At 36.8% G+C, this 11,961-nt stretch overlaps 1 protein-coding gene across 6 annotated transcripts in view; it reads left to right on the top strand.

The window, feature by feature from the left end:
* Window positions 1–11,961, top strand: part of SYTL2 (synaptotagmin like 2) — a 51,932-nt gene that overhangs the window by 37,851 nt on the left and 2,120 nt on the right. For 2 of the 6 annotated variants that reach the window (XM_088052297.1, XM_088052301.1), the window contains exons 9-18: window positions 590–691; window positions 1,659–1,712; window positions 4,378–4,472; window positions 6,112–6,231; window positions 7,238–7,407; window positions 8,013–8,115; window positions 8,542–8,712; window positions 9,063–9,141; window positions 10,048–10,147; window positions 10,913–11,118. In XM_088052297.1, the coding sequence (XP_087908423.1) occupies window positions 590–691; window positions 1,659–1,712; window positions 4,378–4,472; window positions 6,112–6,231; window positions 7,238–7,407; window positions 8,013–8,115; window positions 8,542–8,712; window positions 9,063–9,141; window positions 10,048–10,147; window positions 10,913–11,118 (1,200 nt within the window). Of the gene's footprint in view, window positions 1–589; window positions 692–1,658; window positions 1,713–3,244; window positions 3,293–4,377; window positions 4,473–6,111; window positions 6,232–7,237; window positions 7,408–8,012; window positions 8,116–8,541; window positions 8,713–9,062; window positions 9,142–10,047; window positions 10,148–10,912; window positions 11,119–11,961 lie in introns of all 6 variants that reach the window. The other 4 variants (XM_088052299.1, XM_088052302.1, XM_088052303.1 and 1 more) reach the window with 3 other exon arrangements.

Genomic DNA, 11,961 nt, shown 5'->3' with positions numbered 1-11,961 from the left:
TTTTTGGGTTTATTTGTGTTTGTGTTTTTTGTTTGTTTGGGTTTTGGGGTTTTTTTGCATGTGTGTGGGGAAATGGTGTTTGGTTTTTTGTGGTTTTGGTCGTTTGGTTTGGGTTATTTGGTTATTCAAGCATTGAAACAAAATTACTTTTTCTGTGGAAAGAGTATAACAGAAAAATTTGCACAACAGGAAAAAACAAAAGTTCTTTTGTGCTGATTCATGAAAAGATGGTTACAAAATGGCTACAATCTGAATTTATCCTATATTAATCTTAACCAACTGAATGCAGTAATTGTCCCAAAACACCGTTATTAGTCAGTAAGCACAGACTTGTACCTACACAGGGCAAATCACTTGTCAGACTTGTCTATCTCTGCTGATGACTGAGGGTGTTTAGAGAGAGCAAATGGACACTTAAAATTAGATATTTATTTTATTTTTGATTCATCTTGTATTTTCACTGAATGTTCACTGTCTTTGCTAACTGTCAAAATAGATTCTCATGAAAAACCTGTGACTGGTTCTTCATTGATTTGCTTAAAGTGGCACGTCTGTGTGTGCAGTGTTCATGTGTTTTGTCTCATAACAGGTTCTGAAGAAGGATTAAACCCTGTTTTGATGGCTTTGAAAAGGAGTGCTGATAGGAAAAAGCCTTCCAAAAGTCTAGAGGACATTCCATCAGCTACCTCAAGTGAGCACAAAGCTTGTGTGTGTCTCCCATGACTCCCAGTTTGGCTTAAATGTGTTCATACTGGTCTTCCATACAGCCTTGCTAAGTTGTGGCTTTGGTTTTGTTTCTCAGTAAGCTGTATGGAGTTTGTACTTTGGAACCAGATTATTTTCTCATATGGTTTAATTTTCAGTTCTTGGTGTTAATTTTGGAACAAGGCTGGTCTGTGAAGCAGACATCTTCCAGGAGTGCACTGTGTTGATCAGTGATTAACTGTTTCTTGGATAGTTTTTCAGTTGTGGAAGAATTGGCAATTACCCAAAACAGTAATGAGCAACTACTGTCATTGTCTTCTGGTTGCTAGCTTGGGTTGAATAAGTAGACAATGAAAGCATGAAAACCAGACTTTAGTAATGGTTTAGTAATGATTCACCAGTGTATTCTAGCAGTAAATATATCAACCTCATTTTAAGAGAATATGGCGAGATTAATATTACACTTAAAATGAATTCCTGGCTTCCCTCAGTAGCCTACTTGGATTCCTTGGGTTCCATTAAATTATTATTCCTGTCTCATTTCACCCTGCCCCTGAGTGTTTTCATGCCTCTCATGTCTAATGGGGAAGACACAGACTGAACTTCTATTTGTGAACTGAAGCATGGAGATGTACATTTTTTTAAAGATACTGGCAAGTTGTTCTTCTAATACTGCTGCTGCTTTCTTCTAACCAGTTTTTAGGTTTTAGGTGTGCACTAACATTGTTGCAACAACACATTGATAGAAACTATGTCACCATGAGACTCTTGCTTGGATATAGGCTTTGAGGTAGAATGTCAAGTAAAAACCACTCTTGAATTTAACTGTTCCCATGGCTCTGCTGGTTTGTCTATGGTTTTGGTCCTCATTACTCTTAATTCTGTGATTGTCACTGCCATCCATTTTATACCAAATAACAAAATCTCTAACTGTGTTGTTTTTTCCTGCACAGATAAAGAAAAAATAAATAAACCAAAGGAAGAATTAGTTCTTAGTGATGAAGATGGTAAATATAATTTGTGTCTGCATGGAAGTTTGTTGCTTTTTCAATGGCTTCAATGGTTTGCTAGTGAAGTTTTATTTTTTTTCTAAACCAATAATTATATTGTGTTTTTAGATTTGGTTAACTTCAGCATGGCTGGAAAGCTTTCGTAGAATTCTGTTGTGGTGCTTATTCTTAAGGAATCTATTTATGTCCTCCCGTATCTGTAGAAACTGTGCCACTTATCAGTGTATTCTTTTGGCCTTCCGTCATTCAGCCTGTGAGTTACTGAAATCATTGGGAGCTTTGAACACAAGCTCCTTTGAAAGAAATTGGCCTCAGTAAATATTCAATTTTTCTGTTTATCTGTTGCATTGTAAGATTCAAGATGACTTTTGCTAGTGCAAAAGACCCTTCAGAATACTGCAATTGGAAAGGAACCTCTCTAAATATCCCTGCCTTAGTCCTATAAAGTAGCATTATTCTAGGCAATAGATGAACTTCTAGATCAACTGCTGATATCATCAGTCCATTAGTACATTACAGATGTCTTACAGTTAATTTTCTCAATATACTTTTAGAAATTTCAAATCCAAGAAAAACAAAAAGCAAACCTGCTCCAAGAACGTGTCGAAATAAACAGAATTTAAAAGCATCAAATAATATTGATTATGGTGGAACATAGCACACAATTCTTTATTTACTGTATTGTAGCACTGCAGTTTTAAAAGAACTCTTGTGTGCAATTGCATTTTTTATTTCATGGTTTAGATGCTTTAAAGCCTTGTGCGTGCCAGTGGCCCATGGTATCAATAGGATAGTCATAGTATATTAGGATACCTACAGCACCCAGTAAAGTAACAAGATTAAGCATCATCCTGCACTCTGGTTCCAAGTGGAGACCTCTGCTGAAAGCCTGTTTGACATTCTGTGTGAATGTGTAGAGGCTAACCTGAAAAGTGCAGGGTGAATTTGAATTTTATTTGTTAAGACTGAAGTTATGAAAAAATGACACACAGCCAAATTGATAGCTGTACAGGCAGAATAAGGCAAGTTTTTTTGAAAGGACTGTTCTTTTGGAGCAGTGAAAGGACTGATTTTTTTTAGCTTGTACACTTCTATTATGCTCATATTTTGTTATGATCCAGCTCCTCAAAGGAGAACAGCAGCGCAAGACACAGAAACGGAATCATAGAATTGTTCAGGTTGGAGAAAAGCTTTAGTACCATCAAATCCAACCATTAACTCAGTATGGGCAAGTTCACCACTGAGCCACGTCCCTAGTTCTGAATTTATGTTCGCATAAACAGGGTCCATGATGCACCAAAATCAAACAGATCTAATGCCCATACAGGCCTCATACCTAAACCACTACTAACTGTTGGAAGGAAAAAAAAACCCACAAAGTTCATGGGGTCTGGGGAAGTAAAAAAACCCAAAACCACAAAAAAACCCCCAAAACCACCAAGAAAAACCCCACATATAAAGTATATTGATGCTATTTATAACCTTGCAAAACTGTACTGCTGCATGACTGTTAATACTGCACTGAGCAGGTCTGAAACCTAATCAGCATCAAGAGAGGACTGAAACTGCAGCAGGAAGTGAGTAATAGGATTCTTCCAGCAGATACTGGAGAGACTTTTCCTCTGATAGCTGAACTAGTAAATTAACAATACTCTTTCATTTAACAACTAACAAGTTATACATCTGGAGTAGCTACTTGCTCTAAGTACTGCATCTAATTGCATACTGACAGTAACTGATCTGTTGAGCACTAGCTGAGTTTTGACATCAATAGCTTTGCAAAAGTTTCACTGACCTTGCAGACAATCCCATTGTCTGCAGTGTTTCATTTTCTGCAATAAATACATGCTCCTGTAGCTGGCTGGTTATTGATCATTTTCTGTCACATGATATTGATGCATCTCACAATGTGTATGCAGTTCATCTTTGTGTATTAAATATAAGTGGGGTTAGAGCATGAAAAATTCTGAGGATCATGAGCTTACTGCAAACTTTATTTTTGCAAACCTAGCTTGTACAGTTAGGTTTTGTACAGTGAAAGACCACAGAAGTAATCTGCAGTAGAGGTATGCAAGTATGGAAGAGACAGAGTGCAAAAAAGTGCATCATTAATAAGATACGGATCTCATAATTAAGTAGGAATACTTGCAACTTCCTTGGTCAGGTCTAGATTTGCTTGATTTACACAAATTTGCCTATTGCAGTTAAATAGACTGAGTAAATAGACCAGAATTTGGCTTGTATGCTGACTTCTTACTAAGAATATTATGATAATTTGAATGTCAATGTTGTTACTGTTAGTGCAAAAGTGTGCTTATTCTTGTTCTAGGAAGAAAATATAGAAGGTAATTTCAATGTTTTCTTTATCACTTTTGATCAGAATTTGCTAGTAGCACCCAGGCTGCCTCATATCAAGCAATATTTCTGGTCCTGTTGAAGTTTGTTGATCATTGTTATAGGCAATGCCAAAGTAGATTATTCTTCCTAATGACAGCTTCTCTGAGTCCTATGGGAGAAAAAAAAACCCCTTGCATCCAAGCTGGTTGTGCATGTGCGTGCATTTCATCCAAAGTGGTTTGCTTCTAACTGCATCCTGTTATGGAATCTCACTGTTCTGATGTACAAACATGTTTTTGAAGCCTTTTGAATTACTGCTTTGCAGTTTCCACAGTGACTTCACAGCCTGCTAAACCCTTTTCCAACCCCGAAAAACTCAAAGGACTGAGCAAGTCAGTACCATCATTCTTACAGGAAGAGGTAAGCACCATCTCTGAAATGTTATAGTTTCAGGTACCTGACCACTAATTCTGTGCAAGTTTCAGAACTCCCAACGACATGCCATGCTTGATTATTGTTGTTATCGTCATCATGGTGTGAACCTTGGAATAAGCTCAGAGGCCATGTTCAAATCTCCTAAAATGACATTGAAGCTTGAAAGTGGTAAGCAATTTGAACTGTTAGGCCTATGGCATCTATGGTTCTCTATCAGAAGAATCACAGAATTTTTGGTTTGGAAGGGACCTTAGAGACCATCCAGTTCCAGTCCCCCTGCTAAGGAACATCTTTCACCAGACCAGGTTGCTCAGGGCCCCATCCAACCTGGCCTTGAACACTTCCAGGGGTGGGGTCAGCCACAGCTTCTCTGGGCAACCTGTGACTGCTGTGACCACCCTTACAGTGAAAAATTTCTTCCTAATCTAAATTTAAACATATTATCAGTTAGTTTAAAGCCAATTCCCCCTTATCTAATTACTATATATCCTTCTCCTCTAGGAGGACATAGAATTTTTCTGTCTTTCAAAGAGTCCATGTAACCAGACTGATTATCCACACTGCTTAAATGTTACTTCACTCTGGATTTATTCTGTGCAGTCCTAAATAGCACTCCCCAAAGCAATTTTCTCTCAAGAGGCTTTGCCCTAGATAGGCTGGACATTTTTCAGTCCTTATTGACCTCTGAAACAGAGGAACAATCCTGGTCTTCCTTTACTCAACAAAATAGACATAACCAGATTTTAAAAGCAAAATGAAAAAGTCTTTATATGCTAAATGTTTATTTATATAAATAACTATTTTCTTGATGTGTGTAGAAATTTTACTAATCTTGTATCTGTTATTAGAAGATCTATGACACCAGTTCAAAACTGTTTGAAAGAGTGGGGAGACCTTCTAAATTGTTCCTGGGGGGAATACAACAGGAAGATGAAGTTGTCTGTAACAGCTTGTATAGGAAGGCACATGTGGGAAGGGGATAAATTCTTTAGTGCAGAGATAGCATTGAGATGGAATGGGGTTGTGAGTACATAACCTTGAAAATGACCAAGGAAACAAAAGCTGCAATTTCCTCATGGAAAAGCAAAGCCCTGCCTGTCCTCTTGCAAGAAAGACTTTGCAAAAACCATTCATGGTATCCAGTGCTGTTCTCTGAATGTTACCTTCTGGCCAGGTGCCCTTAAGAGAGAGGCAGAGAACTGACAGAATTTACTGTATAACAGAAAGGACTGTAAAAGGACTGAGCATTATCAATTGCATAGGTTATGCATGAGGCAGTGACACAGAGAAGTTGAGTTTAATTGTCCCAATAAACTTAACTTCGCAATTTTTCATTGCTACTTGAGATTGAAAACAGACAAACAAACAAAGCCCCAAATCTGGTTGCATCGCTGCTTTAAAAAATTATCAGTGTAGGCTGTTCATCAGAAGAACTCTCAACTTTAAATGCATGACCTAATTCAAGAAATATTATTCATGTTGCACTACAAGGGAAATTAAATTCAGACTTCCACTGAGTCTCAATATGCATTAAAATTCTGTTTGTTTGGTTTTGGTTTTTTTTAAATTTTCCTTGTGATTGTAAAGAACGTACACAGACTTTCTTTCTGTGATGTTTTTGTAGAGTGATGACAGAGAGACAGATACAGCATCAGAAAGCAGTTATTCCTTTGGCAGAATCAAGAAGAGTCCCAGCTCTCTAACCAATCTTAGCAGCTCTTCTGGCATGGCCTCCTTATCCTCTGTATGTAAACCAAAGCATTATTTTAATGGCACTTTGCTTTTGCTAATTTCTCCAATATTGTTTTGGCTCTTATCTCATTCATCTTATCTTTCTTCCCTTGTCATCTGTCTCCTTCTTTCCACTTCTGTTATATGAACATAACATAATGCCTTGCATGGAATTGCCTGAAGCAAGTAAAGTACAATTAAATAGATTTTTTTTTTTCTTGTAATATATTGGAGCTTGTTCAGGGCTCTGAACAAAGATATGGATTTTACCTTTAGAGCTTACACTTGTAGCTGAAAATGAGGAACAATTAATATAGGACAAACATTTAGAAAGGGAGAAAGGGGAGAGAGATAAGTGAAAGCAGGAGATATTGATATATCAGGTGTGTAGTTGAGTCAACTCACTACATAGATAACCAAAAGTCATTGGTTTATATGGACTTCGAGTAAGAAAAACAGAATTCTGGGGAAGGATGTTGGGATAAAATACATATATGTATGGACACATCTTTCTTCTCTCTATTTAGTATTTAATTTTCAGTGTTTTATTTAGTTACATATTTAGGTACATAATTCAGCCATATAGACTTTATTAATCTTCTTGTTAGTATTTTAAGAAAGTCTGTTTTCCTAAACTCTTAGGCTTGTTTTCTGCTAGAAGATCAGCTGAGAAGATTTAGAAGTAATATGTCAAGGACCTGAGCAGTTAGTCTTCAGATCTACAGCATCCTATAATTTAATTTCTTCTATCTTAATGCAGTAAACCCATTCAATTTTTTTTTTATTCTTTTTTTTGTAAGAATCCTGGTCTAACCCTTTTGATTTCCAAATATCTTTCCTTCATTAATCTGCTTGCTGAGAAGCTTGTATAACAGTGTCCATTACGTTTTGTTGTTACATCTAAAGAGATGCAGTTGATTTCTTTACTGTCTGAATCCTGAGCACAACTTCTATCCTGATCCTGAAATATCTGGTGAAATTCAATGTCTGGAAAATATTTCTCCTCTTGTACGATGCAGGTGAGCGGCAGCCTAATGAGCATCTATAGTGCAGACTTTGGCAATGTTGATGTGAAGGGGAACATTCAGTTTGCCATTGATTATGTGGAACAGCTGAATGAGCTCCACATCTTTATTTGCCAGTGTAAAGAGCTGGCAGTAGCAGATGTTAAGCGACAGCGTTCAGACCCGTAAGTACAAAGAATGCATTTCTTTTCTAATGGAAGTCTTTATTTTAATGTGGAAATGAAAATTTCTGGGGTTTTCCAGTCTCTCTAACCTCCTGGAGTAAACCACCAAAGAAATAGATGAAGAGGCTATAATGTGCTTTGTGGGGTTTTTAAACTCTGATTTAATATAGAACAACCCTTATAAATTGGTGTGTATATATGTTAACACAGAAAATGAACACTTCAAAGAATATTAAATGACCTTTTAAAATGCCATTTTTCAGATGGTAAATTCCACTTTGATATGTTTTCAGTAGGATTAACACCTATAAATATGACATTTGGGCCTGCTACAGGTATATATTCTTTATTTTCATGTTCTGAGGAGATATTTCACCAGATTTTCCCCTGGAGAAGGATATTATAAGAAAGTTATGACATACATCACCACTGCTGTTTTAATTCTTAAAAATACAAGCTGAATAACATAATGTCTACTCAAGTGGATTTATTTTACTTTGTAAGCAAATACTTGTGTATTTTGTAAGGTAAAGTTGGAGAAGGTCTGGATTTTTTAGGTTTTTGGGATTTTCTTAACCCTTCTAACAACCCTGTCTCAATTTTAGGTATGTAAAAACCTACCTGCTTCCAGAGAAATACAGACTGGGCAAACGGAAGACTTCTGTCAAAAAGAAAACTTTTAATCCAGTCTATAATGAAATACTGCGGGTATTTATCAAACTATTACTAGACATAATATACTGTATGTGTGATGTGTGTGGAATCTCAGCTTTTGGGCACAGGTCTAGATTACACTCAAAAGGGACATTAGCATGGGAGGGATTGCCCTGCAGAACTGGTTGTGTGTTTCCATTGATAGGTCAGCTCTGAAGTGATCTCTGGATCCAGCATTGAGAACACTGGTGGCTCTATGCTTTTATGTGTAAACAAACATGACCCACGTATGAGCTTAAGGTGATAGAAATAAAAAGTAAATAGTTGTGTTTTGTTGTGGTTTGTATGCTTTCTGAAATGCAGAAGTGAGCAGTTATGGATAATATAAACCCGGACACTTTTTTCTAACCATATCACTTTCTGATTCAGCACTGGTAAAAATTCAACTTAATTTCTTATTTTCTTACTTCTTCCTGGCAGTATAAAATTGAGAAGGAGCTCCTAAAGAATCAAAGCCTCAATATCTCTGTCTGGCACAATGATACCTTTGGGAGGAATAGCTTCCTTGGTGAAGTGGAGCTGGATTTAGGAACTTGGGACTGGAATGATCCATCCAATAAGCAGATAAACTGGTTTTCTCTCAAGCCAAGGGTAGGTTGGCTGTTTTGCATTTTCTGCTGTGTAAGTGCAAAACCAAATCATTATTTAAGCTTGGTCTTGTGTGTTCTGTGGGGTTTGTGCTGATTATAGTCATAAATACTTATACATAGCAATACAGTTCTGAGATGTCTTTTAGTCTAGCTAGCTATTACAGTACAAAAAACTTTCTCACAATCTAAGAAGTAGGAATTTCAAAGTTTTTGTCATATGACAATGAAATCTGTCAGTGCAACAGAAATCTGAAGGCGCCTGTTAACCAAATATGGAGTAAACCTTCTGAAGATATGGAGCAAGTGCAGCACCATTTTAATATCAGATGTTTGTTTTATTTTTCATTTCAGACTTCAGCAGTAACTCTTAATCTAGAAAACAGAGGGGAGATGAAACTAGCCCTCCAGTATGTCCCACATCCAATTGGAGGTAAGCATTACTGCTTTGCTTGGATTTGTCAAGCCTTTGGGAGTTTTGTCCTTTTTTTTTAATTAAAAAAAAAAAGACCCTTGTTTAATGTTTGTCATTCACTTCAGACAGCTTCTTTCAACATAAAAGTTTTCTGTTTTCTTCCTTAGAGGATTAAGTCACTCTGATTGTGAATACAGTTAAGGACCCCAAAGACTGTTTTGAGATCTTTTGTTGTTTTTAATGTCACTGATGAAGAAATTACCTCATTGTCATAATCTAAAATCTGTAATGCAATATATACATGTAACAAAATTCTGTTTTCTGTATAATTTTAGAGATTATAAATCATCAGGCAGATGCTGTGATGTGTTAAACAATGATAACACACTGAATTTCAAGCAATACTAGATGTAGAAGTAGCAGCAGATATTTAGAAAGCAGAAATTTATAGCAGTCTGATCAGTTTGGTTTAATCTTGTCTGGCAACAGATAGTGGACAAATCTGAGAGTGAAGTCAGGTCAGGTCTTTAATCCAGACAGACAGTCAGTCAGTAAGAATCAAATATATTAAGAGCATAAAAGAGCTTATTTGAAAATACAACTATAAATGCTAACATCACATAGGCTAATGACAAGCTGATCTGTTTGTTTATCTAGAGTCTTGGGAAGAGAAGACCAGTGGCATGCGTCTGCTTAGTTATATCAGAAGAAAAGTCATTGTAGGAATGCAGACATGATGTGATCTTGTAGTACTTTGATGGGATGAAGATTTCAACTTTCAGAGTACAGAGAGCAATGTTGAATTAAGATGTGAGATAAGTCCAGGCTGAATATCACCTCGACAAATGGGCAAGAACTGCTGTGTAAGACAAAATATATTTAAAAGGCATCTCCTTAAGCAGATATTTTGTTTTATTTTTACAGGAAAGAAGACTCTATCTACTGGTGAGGTCCACATCTGGGTGAAGGAATGCCATAACCTCCCTCTTCTGAGAGGCAATAGGCTCAACTCTTTCATTAAATGGTAAGAATTGTGGTTGAAGTCATCAAACGTGATGGCCTAATAATGCTACCATTGTGCTTTCTAATTGTATCTTCTTTTTCTACATTCATATGAAAAGAACACTGAATTTCTTTCTGATTCTTCTTTAATGTAGTGCAAATTGTCCTGCATAGTTTACAACTTCCAGATACTAAGTATGCACCACCAACTAAAACTTACAGGGAGAGCTTTCTGTGTCATTATTACACTTCGGTTTTGTCTCTCAGTCACTTGCTGGAAGGACTAGTCAAACTGTTCTGGCTTTTATTCACGTTTAAGCAAAGCACGGTTGTGGAAAAACATGGTTTAGCTTAGCAAATTTGGGGAGGAGACAAGCGTGAAATAGTGTAATAGTGTGAATACATAGTTGCATTTCTTCCCCCTTCCTTTCTGCCTACGGACTAAAGATGTGAAGAGACAAGAATAACAAGGTGGTTGGGGAAATCTCAGGCAGCAAAAAATGTTTCAGTATCATCAGTGATAACACAGCAAATAAACTCACTTATGCCTCTTCCCCACCTGACTTGCCCTTACATCCTGTGAAGCACAAGGGTGGATACCTGCTGCCAGTATTTCCTGTAAGGGGCTGAGAATATGACCCTTCACTCCTTCTCTGTAAAGCACCTTATCTTCAGTTCTACTTTAACATCACAAACACAGTTAAATCAGCAGCTTTTGCCTTTTTAGTATGTTTAATGCAGGCTGTGCTGTACAAGTGCAAACTGACAGTGCTTTTTCTCTCTGAAGTACCATTCTTCCAGACACCAGCAGAAAAAGTCGCCAGAAAACAAGGACAGTTGCAAAAACTACAAACCCGGTATTCAACCACACCATGGTCTATGATGGCTTTAGACCAGAAGATTTAAAAGAAGCCTGCATAGAACTCACAGTCTGGGATCACAACAAACTAGCAAACCATTTTCTGGGGGGCCTCCGGATAGGCCTTGGAACAGGTACTGGACAGTCACCACATTTATACTTAATTTACAAAGCAGTCTTGCCTTTTTTTTTTTTTTCCCCTTTTTTCATTTCTTTTCTTTCAGTCTTTCTTTTCTTTTGAACAAGTTCATTCAGAAACATACCTATTCTTCAGAACAGATCCTGAAATGTAAATAATAGTAGTGTCAGGAGGGTTAGGATGACTGACAAGGAGTAGTATTGGAAAGAAACCTATGTGTGGCCATACATTGTATCTGGTACTGTTTAAAGTACAAGAATATGCTATTCCTGCGCCTGAAAAGTGATAATGTTTTGCAAACTTACTCATGCAAAAAAATAGTGTAAAGACAGCAGTGGGTGGAAATGAAAGGATAGATCAGGAATGCAGGATAAGATTGGAAGATACTGAATAGGAAAATTATAAATGCAAACAAGTTATTAGCATAAGGGTGATAAAAGATGTGCAGATATAACAACAGGAAAAGCATACAATTCTTCTATTTGTCCCTTCTATTCTGCCCTCTGATCTGAGGGGAGAATGTATTTGGAGCCTTCTCAAGAAATGCAATGTACAAACTACTTTTCACAAAATAATTTCTTGCATGGTTCACCATAGTAACCTAAATTACAAATTAAAATACTAAATCTTAATTTGAATTTTGGAGTACCCAAGGTTGAATTTCAGTACAAAATTAGTACCCTGTTTTATTGTTAAACTTTCTCAGATGAATGGGCAATTGGCATCTTTTTCCTTGGGATTGTGACAAAAAGACCAGGGATAAAAAAAAACACAAACTCTGGACCAAGATGGCAAAATTTGTGTGAAATTGTTGTAAATTGTATTTGACAAAATTTCT

This window comes from Pseudopodoces humilis, chromosome 2 (assembly GCF_049639895.1).
Source record: "Pseudopodoces humilis isolate 2021_Gansu_Grassland_sample_001 chromosome 2, ASM4963989v1, whole genome shotgun sequence".
Taxonomy (NCBI): domain Eukaryota; kingdom Metazoa; phylum Chordata; class Aves; order Passeriformes; family Paridae; genus Pseudopodoces; species Pseudopodoces humilis.
Note: the sequence above shows the minus strand (reverse complement) of the source record. Positions and strands in the feature narration are given on the sequence as shown.